Source organism: Oncorhynchus mykiss, chromosome 10 (genome assembly GCF_013265735.2).
Source record: "Oncorhynchus mykiss isolate Arlee chromosome 10, USDA_OmykA_1.1, whole genome shotgun sequence".
Classification (NCBI taxonomy): domain Eukaryota; kingdom Metazoa; phylum Chordata; class Actinopteri; order Salmoniformes; family Salmonidae; genus Oncorhynchus; species Oncorhynchus mykiss.
This window is the reverse complement of record NC_048574.1, coordinates 18,642,992-18,664,827: the sequence shown is the minus strand read 5'-3', so window position 1 is coordinate 18,664,827 and position 21,836 is coordinate 18,642,992. Positions and strand designations below refer to the sequence as shown.

The 21,836-nt window shown below is 40.3% G+C and overlaps 1 protein-coding gene across 1 annotated transcript in view; it reads right to left on the bottom strand.

Moving 5' to 3' along the window:
• doc2b (double C2-like domains, beta) overlaps positions 1-20,383 on the bottom strand; it is a 60,990-nt gene extending 40,607 nt beyond the window's left edge. Inside the window, exons 1-5 of the mRNA XM_036934557.1 lie at positions 20,094-20,383; positions 11,050-11,149; positions 10,423-10,566; positions 9,914-10,043; positions 5,459-5,545 (exon numbers count right to left, since the gene is read on the bottom strand). Of these exons, the coding sequence (XP_036790452.1) occupies positions 5,459-5,545; positions 9,914-10,043; positions 10,423-10,566; positions 11,050-11,126 (438 nt within the window). The 5' untranslated portion in view covers positions 11,127-11,149; positions 20,094-20,383. The remainder of the gene's footprint in view (positions 1-5,458; positions 5,546-9,913; positions 10,044-10,422; positions 10,567-11,049; positions 11,150-20,093) is intronic.
• Between the last annotated feature and the right edge of the window lie 1,453 nt (positions 20,384-21,836).

The window sequence follows — 21,836 nt, the reverse complement described above, 5'->3', positions numbered from 1 at the left end:
TTAACGTTGTGTTATGCTAATGAGCTTGCTGATAGATTTACACAATCCTGGATACAGGGGTTTTTTCATAGCTAAACGTGACGCAGAAAACGGAGCGATTTGTCCTAAACAAATAATCTTTCAGGAAAAACTGAACATTTGCTATCTGAGAGTCTCCTCATTGAAAACATCTGAAGTTCTTCAAAGGTAAATGATTTTTTTGAATGCTTTTCTGTTTTTTTGTGTAAATGTTGCCAGCTGAATGCTAATGCTAAATGCTACGTTAGCCATCAATACTGTTACACAAATGCTTGTTTTGCAATGGTTGAGAAGCATATTTTGAAAATCTGAGATGACAGTGTTGTTAACAAAAGGCTAAGCTTGAGAGATGGCATATTTATTTCATTTCATTTGCGATTTTCATGAATAGTTAACGTTGCGTTATGGTAATGAGCTTGAGTCTGTATTCACGAACCCGGATCCGGGATGGGGAGATCAGAAAGGTTAATGCGCGTCAGGCGCGCTGGGCGCTGTTTTTCGCTCGTTTCGAGTTCGTGATTTCTTATCGTCCGGGCTCTAAGAACACCAAGCCTGATGCTTTATCTCGTCTCTTCAGTTCTTCAGTAGCCTCCACTGACCCCGAGGGGATTCTCCCTGAGGGGCGTGTTGTCGGGTTGACTGTCTGGGGAATTGAGAGGCAGGTAAAGCAAGCACTCACTCAAACTCCGTCGCCGCGCGCTTGTCCTAGGAACCTTCTTTTCGTTCCCGTTCCTACTCGTCTGGCCGTTCTTCAGTGGGCTCACTCTGCCAAGTTAGCCGGCCATCCTGGCGTTCGGGGTACGCTTGCTTCCATTCGCCAGCGTTTTTGGTGGCCCACCCGGGAGCATGACACGCGTCGCTTCATGGCTGCTTGTTCGGTCTGCGCGCAGACTAAGTCCGATAACTCCCCTCCTGCCGGCCGTCTCAGGCCGCTTCCCATTCCCTCTCGACCGTGGTCTCACATCGCCTTAGATTTTGTCACCGGACTGCCTTCGTCAGCGGGGAAGACTGTTATTCTTACGGTTGTCGACAGGTTCTCTAAGGCGGCTCATTTTATTCCCCTTGCTAAGCTTCCTTCTGCTAAAGAGACGGCACAAATCATCATCGAGAATGTTTTCAGAATTCATGGCCTTCCGTCAGACGTCGTTTCGGACAGAGGTCCGCAATTCACGTCTCAATTTTGGAGGGAGTTTTGCCGTTTGATTGGGGCTTCCGTCAGTCTCTCTTCCGGCTTTCACCCCCAGTCTAACGGTCAAGCAGAACGGGCCAATCAGACTATTGGTCGCATCTTACGCAGTCTTTCTTTTCGCAACCCTGCGTCTTGGTCAGAACAGCTCCCCTGGGCAGAATACGCCCACAACTCGCTTCCTTCGTCTGCGACCGGGCTATCTCCTTTTCAGAGTAGCCTCGGGTACCAGCCTCCGCTGTTCTCATCTCAGTTCGCCGAGTCCAGCGTCCCCTCCGCTCAGGCTTTTGTCCAACGTTGCGAGCGCACCTGGAAGAGGGTCAGGTCTGCACTTTGCCGTTATAGGGCGCAGACTGTGAGAGCTGCTAATAAGCGTAGAACTAAGAGTCCTAGATATTGTCGCGGTCAGAGAGTTTGGCTCTCCACTCAGAACCTTCCCCTTAAGACCGCTTCTCGCAAGTTGACCCCGCGGTTCATTGGTCCGTTCCGTATTTCTCGGATCATTAATCCTGTCGCAGTGCGACTTCTTCTTCCGCGATATCTTCGTCGCGTCCACCCGGTCTTCCATGTCTCCTGTGTCAAGCCCGTTCTTCGCGCCCCCCGCTCGTCTTCCACCCCCCCCCATCCTTGTCGAGGGCGCACCCATCTACAGGGTCCGTAGGATTTTGGACATGCGTCCTCGGGGCCGTGGTCATCAGTACCTAGTAGATTGGGAGGGGTACGGTCCTGAGGAGAGGAGTTGGGTTCCCTCTCGGGACGTGCTGGACCGTGCGCTGATCGATGATTTCCTCCGTTGCCGCCAGGTTTCCTCCTCGAGTGCGCCAGGAGGCGCTCGGTGAGTGGGGGGGTACTGTCATGTATTGTCATGTTGTGTCTTGTTTCTGTCCTCTCCCTTCACCCTGTCTCCCTCTGCTGGTCGTTATTAGGTTACCTTTTCTCCCCCTCTTTCCCCCAGCTGTTCCTTGTCTCCTCCTAACTACCTCGTCACCCCTTTTCCCACCTGTTCCCTTTTTCCCTCTGATTAGTCCTCTATATCTCTCTCTGTTTTTGTTCCTGTCTTTGTCGGATTCTTGTTTGTGTTATTCATGCCTGAACCAGACTATCGTCATGTTTGCTGCAACCTTGTCCTGTCCTGTCGGAATCTGCCGGTCCATCTGAGCCTACCTATGTTTTGTTATTAAAGAAGTTCTGTTTACGTTAATTCGCTTTTGGGTCCTCATTCACGCACCGTAACAATGACAGACTATTTTTAAGAGCTATGCACTTCAGCCCTCGACGATCCCATTCACGGCTCCTAGGCGTTTCCACTTCTCAATAAAAGCACTTATAGTTGACCGGGGCAGCTCTAGCAGGGCAGTAATTTGACGAACTGACTTGTTGGAAAGGTGCCACGTTGAAAGTCAGGAATTCTGCCCCTGAACAGGCAGTTAACCCACTGTTCCTAGGCCGTCATTGAAAATAAGAATTTGTTCTTAACTGACTTGCCTAGTTAAATAAAGGTAAAATAAAATACAATTATTGTATAGTGTAGCTTGTGAAGGTGAAATGTGAAATGCTTACAATGAAAAACACGTTATTTTATGCAAATATGTTGCATGGGCCTCATATTTCTAATGTGTATCATAGAAAGAATGAAGCCAGCTAAATGTCCTAATGTTTTGCTTAAAGTTAATCTTGCATTTTACCAGAGAAAAGTAGACTGGTTACACTGAGAAAGGTACCAGAGAAAAGTAACTACATATCAGTCAGAGCGCTGTCTGCTGATAGAATGCCCCTTCATCAATTCTAATCCAGTAGAGAAGAGCAAATGAAGCACAAACCCCCCCCCCCCCCCCCCCTCCTCCCCCTTGAACTAAACCAGTAATACGGTAAATCCCGAGATGAGAGAAGACCGGTATGACCATATGAACATCTGGATACCGCTCAACCCTAATCTGAACACTAATCTGTGGCAAAGAGAGAGGGAGAGGAGAGTTAACTAAATAGAACTGAGGGAAAGGAAACTAAACTCAGGAGGGGCGCCTCCACAGAGGCATGTCATACCAAGCCCGAATCTGACTGAAGACAGCCATTTTGAGTAAGCACCGGCACCATCTAAGGACGGTCGAAACACTACCTTTCAAACGGTGACTATCTGCGGGAGCAGATTCACAGCAGAGGGGAATGACAAATGAAGACTGCCTTTCGAGGCACTGTGTGTGGTTAAAACATTTGGCAATGAAAACAATTTGAACATCAACGTCTTTACGGTACAGTGCCCTCTCTCAATCCTCAATTCTGCAGAGCCGTGGAATTATTCATAAGCTTCTGTGATCTCTCTGCTAAAACTAACCCCATCCTCATTCTCCCTCCACCTCCCCTATTAAAGTCAGGGATGCCTGGTGATCCATATGTCAACATGGAGGAAATGAAACTTGAACAAAGGCGGCCTACCTAAAACCAAGGTCTGTGCAGTACGGTAATAATACATCTAGGTCGTCAATTCACAGGCTCTAAGCAGCTTTTGGGGGCACTACCGTGATATGGCTTTCCATGAGGGGAAAGTTGCAAATTACTTGAATAATCTGGATGCCCCCACACATGGAACAGGCCAACCAATAAACTCCTTGAGGGAGGCCAATGAAAATAGTCCTATAGTATAGTGAATGAATATAGTCCATTGACTGCTGTTACTGTAATTTCCAAAATGGTGTTTGGCTTGAATGACAACTAACAGTACAGCTGAAATAATGCACATCCGTTTTGTCTATGGCCAGGTATCAAGATCCTGATCCAAGATTGATATACGAATGGAGGAGAAAATGACAGGAGTAAATTGCAGAACACTTTTGAAAGGCATACCTTGAAGGGTCATACAATGCTCCATGTCGTTACTGCAGTGCTGGCACATCCCCCGAAAAAAAAACTGGCATCGCAAACCCTTTTATCGCTCTTTTATCAGCATTAAAAAGGTACATTTCCATAATTGAAAAGATGAAAGATGAATCCCCCAATCAGGCTTGTGCATTGTAAACAACACTGTGGTGAGATGCACATCCAGATCCAGCCAGCCCTGCTGATGACCAATGGGTGCCAAAATCAAGCCCTGAGAGAAACATCCCTGGAGAAGCCAACCTACAGCACTCTGTCTGAAGTCTGTCAGCTAGCTACAGCCCTGTGGGACCACAGACAGATACTACACTCAACAAAAATATAAACACAACATGTAAAGTGTTGGTACCATGTTTCAAGAGCTGAAATAAATGATCTCAGAAATGTTCTATATGCACACAAAAAAATTATTTATCATATTTAGTGCACAAAAGTGTTTACATCCCTGTCAGTAAGCATTTCCTGCCACCTGGCAGGTGTAGCATATCAATAAGCTGCCAGATAACTGCCAGATAATTGAATGTTAATTTCTCTTCCATAAGCAGTCTCCAACGTTGTTTTAGAGAATTTGGCAGTCTGTCCAACCGGCATCACATATGTGGGTGAGCAGGTTGCTGATGTCAACGTTGTGAACAGAGTGCCCTATGGTGGCGGTGGGGTTATGGTATGGGCAGGCATAAACTACAGACAATGAACACAAATGCATTTTATCGATGGCAATTTCAATGCACAAAAATACTCTGTCGAGATTCTGAGGCCCATTGTGAGGCCCATTTTTTTAAGGTATCTATGACCAATATATGCATATCTGTATTCCCAGTCATGTGAAATACATAGATTAGGGCCTAATTCATTTATTTCAATTGATTGATTACCTCATATGAACTGTAGCTCAGTAACATCAATGAAATTGTAGCATGATGGATTTATATTTTTGTTACATAGGTGGCTGCTGAGGGGAGAACGACTCATAATAGCTGTAACGGCGCAAATGGAATGGCATCAAACACCTGGAAACCATGTATTTGATGTATTTTATAACATTCCACTAATTCCGCTCCAGTCAATACCAGGAGCCCGTTCTTCCCAATTAAGGTGCAACCAACCTCCTGTGGTAAACATTGTCTCTGGATGCTGCTGTTGCTAAGATACTTCCATTAAATTATACTGTTTTGCTTTTGCATTTCCATTGCACTTTTCTCAAACTGAAAGTGTTCACTGAATGGGCTTACCCCCTTATAAATATATAGGACTCACCACAATGGAAAGCATCCATCTGGTATATAATGTGAATAGTAATTTTAAGAATAATCAAAAATATGTTTTCTTGTAGTTGCCAGTTCAACTGCAGATGGGCTATCCAATTGTAGGGATGCACGTTACCTCTCTGTGTTCACTGCAGATCTTGCACAGCCACTGAGTTCTCTTCTGACTGCACTGGGGCTCTATGCCACACTTGGTGCACACTTTCTGTAAGAGAGAGAGAGAGAGAGAGAATAACTTTTTTTTAAAGAAGACCCGATTTTGAATTGACCATGAGTGGTGTACTGAGTGGACAAAACACAAAAAGGTCATACAATACTTGTATATGTATTATATACTGTAAGTTAAAAGTTATAGAAATACTTAGCTATAAAGTTGTTGCACAAAAGACTGCTGTCTTTTGTAACAGTGAAAAAAGTACATGATAATTTTACAGTTTGGCTTGAATTACTATACAAAATGCAATGTTCCATATTGAAATTGATAACAGTGCCAAGTGAAAATCTTTTAGTGAGTCCAACAACTTTGTACTTCATAAAATTGGAGCGTGTCTGATAATATATATCCTGCAATAATGAAATGAATGTCAATAAATATAAAGCTTTTGAAAGGACACTTTTTTTTATTGTTTAAAGAACGAAACAGAATAAAAATCACTGATATTCAATTATAGTGTACCATCAATAGTTATCAAAGTGTTGGAAATTTGCTGAGCCATCACAGCCAAGTTTGTGACATTGAAAAGTTCACAGAAAAGTCACTGTGACACATCATGTATTTCCATGATGTGAAGTCAAGTCATTGCACAACTCAACAAAACACTGCTCAACCTCCTCCCACCACAAATAAAGGGGGTGAGTCATTTGAACATGCAGACTTATGCGGAATTTCAAATGGGCTCTAGCCCCTACACACTAGAAACTTCTGAAGACAGCTTCCTTCTGCATTCTGAATGGCTGGCTGGGTGTAGTTTTCATCATACTGCATCAATCTATCCAGTCCTCTCAGATCTACAGCAGTGGCCTGGGAGTAAAGGGCTAAGGGATCGACTTGGAACTGAGCATTAATACAATCATCAGAAACATATTTGTAAACATTGAAAGTGCGTGGGAAACAAAATAGTGCTGTTTGAGGCCATGTGGCAGAGAGTGATATGGGCGCTGGAGATGTGAGCAGGTGGGTCTGGGCAAGGATGATGTTGTGAATGTTTGTATGTTCTCGTTTGTATGTGTATGTTTTGCATTGCTTAAAATGGAAAAAATCCATTATCTTACAACAAGAAAAAAGGAAACATTTGTATGTCCCTAGAGAACAGCAAAGATCTTCAGTGTGTTCACCTAGCGTAGCCTTTGACAAAGCGAGAGCTTGGTTGGATGCAGCAGTGTAAAAAATATCCAATTACATAACCTGAAGAATCGATTTGGAAGCAGGGTTGATTATGATGTTGAAAAGCAAGCATTTCGCTACACCAGCAATAACATCTGCTAAATATGTGTATATGACCAATACAATTTCACTTGATAAAATCACCGGAAGGAAGCTTTAATCAAGCCTAATGCAATGGAGGAGAGACCTTGGCTGAAGTGCTCATGATTGTCTTACCTGAAGTAACTCAGTATTTTTAGAGAGTGAGAGAGAAATAGAATATCTGGGTCTCCACCTCCTAAGATCAAACATTTTCGGTCAACTGCCAAACTGCTACTAAAATAGTAGTTTACTCTAACAGAATGTTAATATAAATGGAATGTTATGCCAGAAAGCTGGCCATCGCATGTAAGATTTGCTTCTGGGTTCCAGGATAGCTGGCTCAAAAATGCCTGACTATGGCCATCTCATCTGTACTCTAGCTACAGAGCATAGTCTGATGGATGTGTACACCTGTCGGTTTTCACACCGAGAGCAGGTCTTCTTCTGAAGACTACCGTCACCTAGTGACCAATACATTTGTCTACCTTCCAATTACATACTAACAAATCTGGGCTGTGTTTAGACTGGGGGGATTTATTGACAAGACTATAAACTTTCAACAAGTAGTATATATATGCATGCCTCCACACCTCTCCCTCCCAGTTAAAATGGTGAAGATATCCATATATCCATTTCCTATGAGACTGTAAACACAGCCTGCTCTATGTTCCTCTTCCAGGGCTTTGCTGCCCTCTCCTGTACTTAAATTTACTACCGGGCTTTTTCTTTCTACAATCTTCAAACTGACCTCTCCACATTTGCTTTCATGTCGTCGAGCGATACATAAAACAGTCTAGCATAGACCACTTAAGGAGTTTGCATAACATCATGAGTTCACCATTGAACATATCATGCAACATCAACTAATCTACAGTATTTGTACATTTTTTACAGGGAAATTAGTAGGAGAATGAGTATATTCAGAAATATTTGCCCATTTGATATGTTATTTTACATAAATTATCATAAAACACTCCCGCTTTCATGCTTTAGGTAAGCAATTTAGGCATTCACATCTGAGGTCTCTGCTGCAACCCTATGGTGAAAAGTGATTACTACAAGCTGGCTATCCAGTCAAGTCCATGCTTTGGAACAGTGAATTGAACTGCCATTCACTATAATTAAACAATATTCCCAAATGATGAGTCCTATTTATTTTTTTATTTATCTGTTATTTTACCAGGTATGTTGACTGAGAACACGTTCTCATTTGCAGCAATGACCTGGGGAATAGTTACAGGGGAGAGGAGAGGGATGAATGAGCCAATTGTAAACTGGGGATTATTAGGTGACCGTGATGGTTTGAGGGTCAGATTGGGAATTTAGCCAGGACACCGGGGTTAACACCCCTACTCTTACGATAAGTGCCAAGGGATCTTTAATGACCTCAGAGAGTCAGGACACCCGTTTAACGTCCCATCCGAAAGACGGCACCCTACACAGGGAAATGTCCCCGATCACTGCCCTGGGGCATTGGGATATTTTTTTAGACCAGAGGAAAGAGTGCCTCCTACTGGCCCTCCAACACCACTTCCAGCAGCATCTGGTCTCCCATCCAGGGACTGACCAAGACCAACCCTATACATTCTGTTTACGTCTAATAGGCCTAGGCCTGTGCCTTGCTTGGCGAGAGTTATTACGTTATTGACATGACAGAGCTCTTGTAAGTATCTGTTTGAGATGAGAGCCATTATAGGCACTATTGAACAGCAGAATGAACCCCCTCTTATCTGGTTTATACAGTCGCATACCACTTATTACATTTCCTCTCAGAGACCCACATAATCTATTTCCCTTTGGTTGTTTCATTTCCTCCCTTCTGATCTCATTATGTCCCAGTGCCATTGGCCTCTAGCACATGGAGCAGAGGAGTTGGAGAGAACACTCGGAAAACGCTATGACCGATCTAGATAAAGCTACTGGTCATAGGAGAAGTTCAATGGGCTTCATGGCCAATATGTCAAACCCACAGTATATGTAGGAAAATACTGCAATGGTAATGATTCACGGTTAAAAAGAGTAGTGAACGCATCTCATCATCAAGCCTTTAGTTGAATCAGGTGTGTTAATTATCAACATCATCGATAAATACAAAAGCATATTTTTTGACGCAGTTACTTTCCATTATCGACAGGGCTCTAGACTAACTTTTTCCAGTGTCATCAATAAGTAAGACAAGAAAGAAGTTGGCTATTTCCTCTAACTTATTCAGGGAATGCATGATTGACATTTTAATTTGTAACATTTCAAAATAGGATTCAGAATGATCAGTTATTTTTGGCTCCTTAGAGATGAATTTGCCCCCATCTTTTTTTGTGGATATTGACCTAGGCTATATGCTACATAATTCACCACCTGAGGAAGTGGGAACTCAAAACACATTAGCTAGATAATACATTTTAAATAGGATATTGTTGCTAGATAGCCATGTAATTGATCTAACAGTAAATGTAAAGCGGCAATCTGCAGTTCAAACAAAAACAAAGTGAGGGATGGGGCTGGAGAAATGTAACCCCTCAAATTCATAGATAGATGGTCAGTCATTGCACCCATAGCTCTATGATATCAAAAGTATAGTTTCAACCATGTTTTGAGGCTATAATAGTGTTTGTTTACAATTACCTTGTTTAAAAACGATGGAGTAAATCAATCTTTTATTTGGTTCTGATGGGGTACAACAGTTGAACTAAGCTCATAAAGGCATTTCTAACTTTTGATTTTTGTCTAACATTGGGTATATCTCATTAATTGAATCGCAGATTGAACCTTTAAAGTCCTACAAAAACGTTCCATTGGTAGGCTACTTGATGTATTCACCCCAAATCGCAAGCTCCTCTTCGTTCTACTAGTGCATCATCTCAATTGCATACTCCGGTTGTAAACTAGTGCCATTGCCTAATCACAAAAATTACAGATGTAAGCAAAAAGAGGAAGGCAATATTGGTATTGGTAATTTATTTTCCCTGCTCTATCCCCTACAGTACTTTCAAATGCTGGGAAGAGTTATGGATTAAGAGATTTGGATGAAAACCAAAGATACTGCAACCCTTCAGGTCTGTTTGGGCCTCTGCTATAGTAGAACAGAAGAGTAGGTGCGGGGACCTTTACCTTGCAGCAGTCCTGACAGAAGACGGAGGGGGTTCCAAGGAGGCCCAGGACCTCCCCACACAGCAGGCACTGGGACTGGCCGTTTCCCATCGCACTTTTCCTCATGTTGTCCAGACGCTCCACCAGCCTTCTGAACACACACACACACAGACACACAGACACAGACACACACACACACACACACACACACACACACACACACACACACACACACACACACACACACACACACACACACACACACACACACACACACACACACAGACACACACACGCACGCACACACACACACACACACACACACACACACACACACACAGACTCACACACACACACACACACACACACACACACACACACACACACAGACTAAAGTTGGCTATGGACTGCAACTGACAGCTTAAGGATAGTCATTCCAGATAAACTACCAGAAATTCATGGTTTTATTCAAATTTTCAATAGCAGTATCAACCGCATGTGTGGTGTGTGTGTGCGCGCGTGCGTCCTACCCGATGCGGAGCTGTTCAATCTGTTCCAGTTCCTCCGCCCTGCGGATGACACTAAGGATGTTCTCCATCTCCTGCTGCTCCAGCATCTGTCTCTTCCTCTGTCGGTCTGTACAGAAGGTGTGGACAGACCAGCCTGTCTGCAGCCTGGGACACAGACACACATGTTGCTTTACGATGTTCATCAATTTTCATGTTTATTCTTTCGTGTCATTACATGTGGCAGTGCAGGCCAAAGTGAAACATGTTACGTGACTAACACAGGCTTATGCATGCACGTATGCACGCCTTACAAAAATATCTATCCTGCTAGCAAAAACATCTCCTTATATGACTGCACTGAACACAAACAAACTACTACACATGCAAAATGTTGTTTTAAATACAAAAATATAAATTGCAGTGTAAGATCAAATGGTCATAAAGGTTTTATAAAACAGAACTGCCATGCTATCAAAAACAAGTTTCAACAAAACACACACTCAGTTCTACAACAAAAACTATACCATGTGATGAAAATAATGATGGGCACGGGAATACTTTACATAACCATTACATCTTCTCCAGGTGACACGGCAAAAACACTCACATACTTAGTGAGATGGTAGAGATTTTGGAGTGCGTACTCACTTGGCTCGAAGGGCCAGCTGCCGGTCGTTGGGACAGACCCACTGATCGTTCCCTGTCCCAAACATGGCCTCCGTCATCTTTTGAGGGCTGATGACAAAGGCTGCAAAAACACATCCAGACACTCAGTCCAACTAAATGAAAGGCTACACACCATCTGGGAAAATCACTTCAAAAAGATATTGACCCAGCACTGTAATACCCCCTCTAATTGAGTTTAGTTGTATATACTTGTGGCTTTTGTACATAGATCGCAATAGGAAAGAGGTTTGTATGACATTATCAAAATATGTTGATAAGTGAATGAGTACTGCTAGGGAAGAAAGTGAAAACCAAATCAACAACATGATAAAAACGGAACTACAGATAATAAACTGACCAATCAGTAAGCAAAGAAGATGGAGGGTCATGTCCATGAAGAGAGGGACATAAAAGTGTGCCTATGTCTCGGCTCTGTAGGGCAGCTAACACGAGACCAGAAGTCAGTTCTGGGTGGATCTTCACAGTGCAGGCAGAAATACAACAGTCTCTGTTGCCAGTGACAACTTCAATAATGCTTCCTGCCTTGGGCAACAGATCATCGTGATGGTCACGCCATCTCCATTTGTCTGCCAGGCAATACATCCATTGCTTCAGTTGTTTGTTTAATATATTCATTAACAGATGTGTGTGTGAAATGGTCCACTTGCGTGAGCCAACAACAACAAGTTATTGTCCACAAATGTTATTTTTCATTTTCTTCTTTACTCTTGGATTGTACTAACACGAGCTATTAGTAGAACATCAATGTCCAGTAAATGGGTAGCTCCTGGATAAACCCATTACTGATTGTCATTTCAAATGGAAAAGGATGAAAGAAGGCCCTCGTATCGAAACAAACAGATGACATTCTTGTTGGGAGTGTATTGATATGTGTATCTTAGAGGGCAATGCAAAGGTAAAAGCATTTGTCTCTGTGAAGTAAAGCAAAGGCAGCTATTTATCACAGGCCCAAACAATGAGTCACTCAGTTCTCTAGTATGTGGGCACACATGCAAACAACCATTACAGCTGATTTCACCGTGCTGGAAAATGGTTTGCTTTACTGAGTACTGTTACCAGACTATCAATAAGGAATTATAAGCACTGTGGGAAACATCTGCCTACTTCCCTCATAGGGGAGGACAGCACATGCACACACACAACATTTATTCACATTTTGTAAGCTAATTTTATCATGTCAATATCCAAGTCACTGTCCTAATTTCTAAGTGTTGTTGGGATACTGCAAGGGTCTGAGTGCCCCACTCTCATTTGCTCGAAGAGGGGTTTACTATTTAAATCAGGCATTCTTTGATTCTGCTCCCCCTTTTGCTCCCCCACTAGCAAACACACTACTGTAGATGCAGAGCCCCTTGTGTAAAGAGTAATGCTCCCCTTCTCTAACCACATCTAGGCCTACTCCTCTCCCACCGGAGACCGGGGTTCAATCACTGCACCAACCCTTCAAGCTATTTTTCCCAATTGCCTGTATTCCTCTGGCATTTCAAATTGGTCTCAAAGTGAAAATACTTATGATTTTTTTTTTAAAGTTTAAATTCCATTAAAAAACAACACTGATAACCTGTAGAATGCGATGGACTTTATAAGGTGATTTGGGCATGAGCTAAACATCTGCAGAGACGTTTACAGCAAACGTAATCTCCACAAAATGTCCTTTAAATGTATATCACTGTGCGCAGGTCGTTAATCTGTTGGATTGAATCCAATGCCGGCCTTGGTCTACATCTCAGTAGGCTAGAAACCTCACCTTCCTTTTTCTCTTTCATTACCACTAATCGTAAAAGACAGGGACACAGATATCATATAGGCTTCTGTTAATTGACCAGGACAGAAGTCACTTTAGACAATTTAAATATATATTTTATGAACATGTATTTTTTTTTTTACTCTTTCCCTCACTAACACTTACAACCTCCCTACCACAATTATTCTCTGGCTATAAACCTAAAACACCATGTCACAGAGATGCCACCGTGTTCTTGTTAATGGCTGAGCAATTAAATCTATTTACCTTTCCAACCCACCTAATGGCCTTTGTTCAACACTAGTGCTCTGGCCTCAGCCCTGGCTGACTGCATTAAGTACGGCTAGAGCACAACAAACAAAAACAGCAGAATTCATTAGGACACAAACACGTTTACAGGCTTCAGATTGAATTTGCCAAATCAGTGAGATGGAACTCTACATCAAGTTTCATAATGCTCACAAACTTCCCTATTTGGCCCTGTAACATGTACATAAACCATTTAAGAAGAAAATAGAGTATTGTCAGCTTGTTACATCAGGTAATTCAATTATGTATGTGCATACAAAGAGATATGCTCAATTTATAATACACTGCCTTGTGATATACTTCAAAGTGCACTTTTTCCAACAAATTGGCTATGAAACAGAGCAACATTAAAGCAGTCATCATCGGCTCTTATCTGGCAGTAATAACTGACTGATTTCCAGCACACGTCTCAACCTTATCAAACAGTTTTTCCATTACATAAACTACAGGGATCTATCTAGCTCTGGGGCAATCGCTCTCTGCACCTTTTCAAGGGGAAGGCCTGCCTTGGCATAAAGCTGTTGGCAAACAGTCAAAAGAAGGGAGAGAAACTGTTTACCTGCAAAATTCCCCCCCTTCCTTTGAACGAGCGAGAGCTATGAGAGCCAGTTATATCGCTTTGCTGTGGGCTAGGCCTGTGAACAAAAGGCGAGAGCGGGTAAAAGAAGGAAACAGTGAAGTCAGGCGTTTAGCTCTTAGTCTTAGTTCACAGCCTGCCTGCCTTGTCTGACAGGCTGGTCACATGACAGGAGAACAATTGCCCACAGAAACATCCTGTTCCTTCCAGATGAATGCACTGTAAGTCACTCTGACTTATAAGATAAGAGTGTCTGTTAAATGACTAATGTAAATGTAAAACAGACTACTGTGATTGACTAGGATAACAAAAGCAGTGGCATGGCTCTCCACCCGACGCAAGCACACAGGAAAAGGCTAACATGGTTACCATTGACATGCTTTTACCAACAATTCTGAGAGTCTCCTTTATCTTATTTGGGGAGGGCCCTTTGTGCATAATGCAAGTCATTGAAATTAAATGTGGCAGTGTTGCTTTCAATTGCTGTAACTTGTCTGTTGTTGTAATGTGTATGCCCTGGCTGATTGAGGTTGAATGTCAACTCTACCTGAGGACCCAGTCCTCTGTGATTCCATATACAAAGTATATGTAGGCATTATTCTCAAAATCTATTTAGACTGAATAAATATATTAGTTTATGTGGCCCATTCAAAACATTTTTAGCATATAGAACAGCATGAAGCAATTGCCATAAAAATCTTACCAGGTGGGATATAAAAAGTGATACAAATGTGACCCCTCCCCCCTTCCCAAATGAAAGTGCCTACTTGCCTAGAGTTCGTGTGTAGCACAGGTTTAACAGTCATGCCTCTGATATATTGCTAATCTACCTGCTTGTTTTCAGGCGACTTTAGAGTGGCACATTTCTAGTGACAACAACTTTACTTATACAGTCTGTCCCTACACAGGATCCTACACAGGATTCAGTGTCTCTTGTGGTTTCTCTTGTGTTAATTTAGGCGGCAGGTAGCCTAGCAGTTTGGACGTTGGGCCAGTAACCGAAAGGTTGTTGGTTTGAATATCTGAGCAGATAAGGTAAGGAATCTGTCGATGTGCCCTTGAGCAAAGCACTTAACCCTAATTTGCTCCAGGGGTGCTGTTCTACTATGGCTGAACCTGTAAAACAACACATTTCACTGCATCTATCTGGTATGTGACAATACAAAATACATCTAATTAGGTCTTTGATGCATTTTCTGTGCTGTACATTTTTCTTTCAAGTTACAAAGTTTTGACATGTTGTGCTCAAATCTTCAGTCTGCAATTTCATTCATGTAAGGAACTTCAGGCCAAGGTGAATGTTTGTATGCATTTAGTTATTATGCATAAATTATGTGCCATGAATTCTAGCTCACAGATAACATTTCTTTAGTTTGAAATACTATGAAGAGGTAATTTCTCTACCAAGGTAAAGTTGGTTTAATATTCACACATTCAACAAACATCCTTCCGTCATTACATCACTGCGAAAGGGTTTTCTAATGATCAATGACATTCATCAGACATTCGCCAAAAGCCATTTACAAATGTAAAAATCAATAACTAATTCACTGTTTGTCACAGAAACATCAAACAAGGTGTGATTTATTCTATAAATGTCTAGTATACTTTTACAACCTTTGCTTTGAGTAAACATTCCAGTTCTGATTTGATAGAAATACATAACATCTATAAAATGCCATTTAAAGCTATATAAATCAGTAACGTTTTCACTGATTATGACAGAAAAATCAAACTAGGTATGATTTATTCTATGAACGTCAAGCATACTTTTACAAACTTTTGTTTAGTGGAAAAATTCCAGCTTTTAATTTGATAGAAATACATACAATCTATCTAATGCCATTTTAAACTGTATACATCAATAACTAATTCACCATTTGTCACGGAAACATCAAACTTGGTATGATTTATTCTATAAATGTTTAGCATACTTTTACAACCTTTGTTGAGGAAAAATTCCATTTTTTATATTATAGAAATACATAAAATCTATAAAATGCCATTTAAAGCTGTATAAATCATCAATTAATTCACAGTTTGTCACAGAATCATCAAACTAGATATGATTTATTATACAAATGTCTAGCATACTTTTAAAACCTTTGTTGTGAATACAAATGCCAGTTTTGATTTTATAGAAATACATCAAATCTATAAAACATCAAACAAGGTTCAATTTATTCCCAGTTCTGTGAACTTTGAGACTGGTGTTTTGCGGTTACTAATTGATGAAGCTGCCAGTTGAGGACTTTTCTCAAACTAGACACTCAAATGTACTTGTCCTCTTGCTCAGTTGTGCACCGGGGCCTCCCACTCCTCTTTCTATTCTGGTTAGAGACAGTTTGCTCTGTTCTGTGAAGGAAGTAGTACACTATGTTGTACGAGATCTTCAGTTTATTAGCAATTTCACCCATGTAATAGCCTTAATTTCTCAGAACAAGAATAGATTGACGAGTTTAAGAAGAAAGTCCTTTGTTCTGGCCATCAAACCCACAAATGCTGTTGCTCCAGATACTCAACTAGTCTAAAGAAGGACAGTTTTATTGCTTCTTTAATCAGAGCAAGCTTTAATCAGGAAGGTTTTCAGCTGTGCTAATTACGAAAGGGTTTTCTAATGATCAATTAGCCTTTGAAAATGATAAACTTGGATTAGCTAACACAACATCCCATTGGAACACATGAGTGATGGTTGCTGATAATGGACCTCTGTACACCTAGGTAGATATTCAATTTACAAAATCAGCTGTGTCCAGCTACAAAAGTCATTTACAACATTAACAATATTTACACTGTATTTCTGATCAGTTTGATGTTATTTTAATAGACAAAAAATGTGCTTTTCATTCAAAAACAAGGACATTTCTAAGTGACCCCAAACTTTTGAATGGTAGTTTATGTCATGGTTAACTCTTATATGACTGAAGATGCAGAATTTTATGGCAGGCACTTTCTAATAGTGTATAACAGACTCATTAGAACTTTGACCACACATCCTCTAGATGGACTAGATGCCTTCTGTTAAATCAAAACTGGTATTTTTACTTAAAATTAAAGTTGTAAAAGTATCCTAGGCATTTATAGAATAAATAACACCTTGTTTAATGTTTCTGTGACAAACAATGAATTAGATATTGATTTATACAGTTAAAATGGCATTTGATAGATTTGATGTATTTCAATCAAGTCAAAACTGGAATTTTTACTCAAAACAAAGGTTGTAAAAGTATGCTAGACATTTATAGAATAAAGCATACCTAGTTTGATGTTTCTGTGACAAATTGTGCATTAGTTATTGATTTACACAGCTTTAAACTTGAATTTTGTAGATTTTATGTATTTTTACAAAATCAAAACTGGAATTCTTTCTCAAAACAAAGATTGTAAAAGTATGCTAGACATTTATAGAAAATATCTTACCTAGAATTGATGATTCTGTCATAATCAGTGAAAACGTTATTGATATATATACAGTGCCTTGCGAAAGTATTCGGCCCCCTTGAACTTTGCAACCTTTTGCCACATTTCAGGCTTCAAACATAAAGATATAAAACTGTATTTTTTTGTGAAGAATCAACAACAAGTGGGACACAATCATGAAGTGGAACGACATTTATTGGATATTTCAAACTTTTTTAACAAATCAAAAACTGAAAAATTGTCCGTGCAAAATTATTCAGCCCCTTTACTTTCAGTGCAGCAAACTCTCTCCAGAAGTTCAGTGAGGATCTCTGAATGATCCAATGTTGACCTAAATGACTAATGATGATAAATACAATCAACCTGTGTGTAATCAAGTCTCCGTATAAATGCACCTGCACTGTGATAGTCTCAGAGGTCCGTTAAAAGCGCAGAGAGCATCATGAAGAACAAGGAACACACCAGGCAGGTCCGAGATACTGTTGTGAAGAAGTTTAAAGCCGGATTTGGATACAAAAATATTTCCCAAGCTTTAAACATCCCAAGGAGCACTGTGCAAGCGATAATATTGAAATGGAAGGAGTATCAGACCACTGCAAATCTACCAAGACCTGGCCGTCCCTCTAAACTTTCAGCTCATACAAGGAGAAGACTGATCAGAGATGCAGCCAAGAGGCCCATGATCACTCTGGATGAACTGCAGAGATCTACAGCTGAGGTGGGAGATTCTGTCCATATGACAACAATCAGTCATATATTGCACAAATCTGGCCTTTATGGAAGAGTGGCAAGAAGAAAGACATTTCTTAAAGATATCCATAAAAAGTGTTGTTTAAAGTTTGCCACAAGCCACCTGGGAGACACACCAAACATGTGGAAGAAGGTGCTCTGGTCAGATGAAACCAAAATTGAACTTTTTGGCAACAATGCAAAACGTTATGTTTGGCGTAAAAGCAACACATCTCATCACCCTGAAGACACCATCCCCACTGTCAAACATGGTGGTGGCAGCATCATGGTTTGGGCCTGCTTTTCTTCAGCAGGGATAGGGAAGATGGTTAAAATTGATGGGAAGATGGATGGAGCCAAATACAGGACCATTCTGGAAGAAAACCTGATGGAGTCTGCAAAAGACCTGAGACTGGGACGGAGATTTGTCTTCCAACAAGACAATGAACCAAAACATAAAGCAAAATCTACAATGGAATGGTTCAAAAATAAACATATCCAGGTGTTAGAATGGCCAAGTCAAAGTCCAGACCTGAATCCAATCGAGAATCTGTGGAAAGAACTGAAAACTGCTGTTCACAAATGCTCTCCATCCAACCTCACTGAGCTCGAGCTGTTTTGCAAGGAGGAATGGGAAAAAATGTCAGTCTCTCGTTGTGCAAAACTGATAGAGACATACCCCAAGCGACTTACAGCTGTAATCGCAGCAAAAGGTGGCGCTACAAAGTATTAAGTTAAGGGGGCTGAATAATTTTGCACACCCAATTTTTCAGTTTTTGATTTGTTAAAAAGTTTGAAATATCCAATAAATGTCGTTCCACTTCATGATTGTGTCCCACTTGTTGTTGATTCTTCACAAAAAAATACAGTTTTATATCTTTATGTTTGAAGCCTGAAATGTGGCAAAAGGTCGCAAAGTTCAAGGGGGCCGAATACTTTCGCAAGGCACTGTGTATATATATATATATATATATATATATATATATATATATATATATATATATATACATACAGTTGAAGTCAGAAGTTTACATACACTAAGGTTGGAGTCATTAAAACTTGTTTTTCAACCACTCCACAAATTTCTTATTATCAAACTGTAGTTTTGGCAAGTCGGTTAGGACATCTACTTTGTGCATGACACAAGTAATTTTTCCAACAATTATTTACAGACAGATTATTTCACTGTATCACAATTCCAGTGGGTCAGAAGTTTACACTGTACAAACAACAGTATGCAAGTATAAACTTCATGGGACCACATAGCCGACATACCGCTCAGGTTGGAGACACGTTCTGTCTCCTAGAAATGAATGTACTTTGGTGCGAACAGTGCAAATCAATCCCAGAACAACAGCAAAGGACCTTGTGAAGATGCTGGAGGAAGCAGGTACAAAAGTATCTACAGTGGGGTGAACAAGTATTTGATACACCTCCAATTTTGCAGGGTTTCCTACTTACAAAGCATGTAGAGATCTGTAATTTTTATCATAGGTACACTTCAACTGTGAGAGACGGAATATAAAACACAAAATCCAGAAAATCACATTGTATGATTTTTAAGTAATTCATTTGCATTTTATTTTATATCTAGTATGATGATTCTTTCATAATCAGTGAAAATGTTATTGATATATATATATTTTAATGGCATTTTATAGACGTTAATGTATTTCTATCAAATCAGAACTGCATGGTTTACTCAAAGCAAAGGTTGTAAAAGTACACTAGAAAACATTTATAGAATAAATCCTGCCTAGTTTGATGTTTCTGTAACAAATGGTGAATTAGTTATTGATTTATACTTCTTTAAATGGCATCTTATAGATTTTATGTGTTTGTTTCAAATCAAAACTGGAATGTTTACTAAAAACAAAAGGTTGTAAAAGTATGCTAGACATTTATAGAATAAATCATACCTAGTTTGATGTTTCTGTAACAAATGTTGAATTAGTTATTGATTTATACCGCTTTAAATGGCATTTTATAGATTTTATGTATTTCTATAAAATCAAAACTGGAATTTGTATTCACAACAAAGGTTGTAAAAGTATGCTTGACATTTATAGAATAAATCATATCTAGTTTGATGATTCTGGGACAAATGGTGAATTAGTTGGCTTTTGGCAAATGTCTGTTGAATGTGTGATAAATGTTTGTTGAATGTCTGTTGAATGTCCAAATGCGTGAATATAAAACCAACTTTACCTCGGTCATTTCTCTTACCTGTGTGTGTCCGGAGATGGAGGTCAATAGTGGATCCGGGCAGGTTTTCCCTCTCTCTGCTCCAGCTGCTCCTGGAACTTGACACAAAAACACCTGTCTGGTACAATGAAAACACATCCAATAAAGGGAAGCTTTGGAGTGGACTTCTGTGCTGTTTCCTCCTGTCAATTTATCAGAAGGAATATGGGAACGACCATTTCTAGTGTCACAGGGAGCAAACGACAGCCATGTAATGGTCTAATGTTCCATTTGCTTCCCAATGTGTCGTTAGCTTGGCACAGTGGACAAGTGGTTCAGGTTATCTAGTGGCGGCTGCTCCACCCACCCACCCACCCACCAGAGAAAGTCATTAGCCCACGTGTGCTCTGCTCTCCACCGCAAGCAGCAGCCTCTCTCTGGGCTTATGAAAATGGGAGAGAGGATTGTATGGCAAGTGTTCTAGTTCAGTGTTCGACCAGTGTTCTGTGGCATAATAGACATATTTACATTTTGCAATATAAAACCATTGCTGTCTCATCATAATTGTATATAATGCAAATATTGTATTTAGTGTCCACAAATATATTAAATACATTGTTGAATGATAAATGTACATGTTAATTTCATAATACTCATACTTTGAGGCATTAAATACAATCATTGCATTATACACAATTATGATGACCGTATGCTTTACAATCAATTCGAGACAAATAGGATAAAAGTGTGATGACCATTCAGGATTAAAACAGCTAAAAACTAAAGCTAATCATGCATAGGTCAACTTCATTATACGGGACCAATGAGCATGCCCCTCAAAAGTCTCGAAGCAACTAAAGGGCAAGCATCTCTAATGACAACAGAGCACATCTGTCACACACTCTCACTCACTCACCTCTCTGGAAAAACATTGGCCAAGTCAGTTGCATTATGTCTTTACATCTACAGTAACCATTTCAGATCAGAGGGGTAGGTAGGTTTACTGTGGATCTGTTTCAGAAGACATGATGTCTGGAGGGTGGGCTTACTGTGGATCGGTTTCAGCAGACATTAGAAACGTATGCCTACCACACGTGCTACCTGGAAATGTAGCAATATAGCCTATCCATTAAATGTTGTTTACTAAGTAACGCACAGTCAAAAGATTTACACTGGATATAGTGATCATAAAATAGTGGCTATATCTATGAGAACCAAGGTTCCAAAAGATGGGCCTAAAATATTGTATAAGAGATCATAGAAAGGTTTTTGCTGTGACCCTTATGTGGATGATTCCAATTATTGATACACATGCACCTGTTAAGAAACTGACTGTTAGAACTGTTAAAGGCTCTATGGATTGATGAGGAATTGAACAACTGTATGAAAAAGACGTGGCTAATAAGAAAGAGACATGGCTAATAAGAAAGAGACATGGCTAATAAGCCTGGCTGCACATCTAAATGGCTGACTTATTGCAAAATGAGAAATGATGTGACTAGAAACTGTATTATGAAGCCAAGATCAATGACATAATGAATTATGGAGAAAAAAAATTGCCGTACTTTAAATGAAATTATGGACAGAAAGACAAATTCAACTGCATCTTTCATCAAATCAGATGGCTTATTCATCACAAAACCATTTGATGTTGTCAATTATTTGAATGATTACTTTATTGTCAAAGTGGCAAACCTAAGCAGGAATACCAACAATGAACAGTGAACAATCATATATAATACATAAAAAAAACTAATAATGAAAGAAAAGCATTGTAAGTTTGAA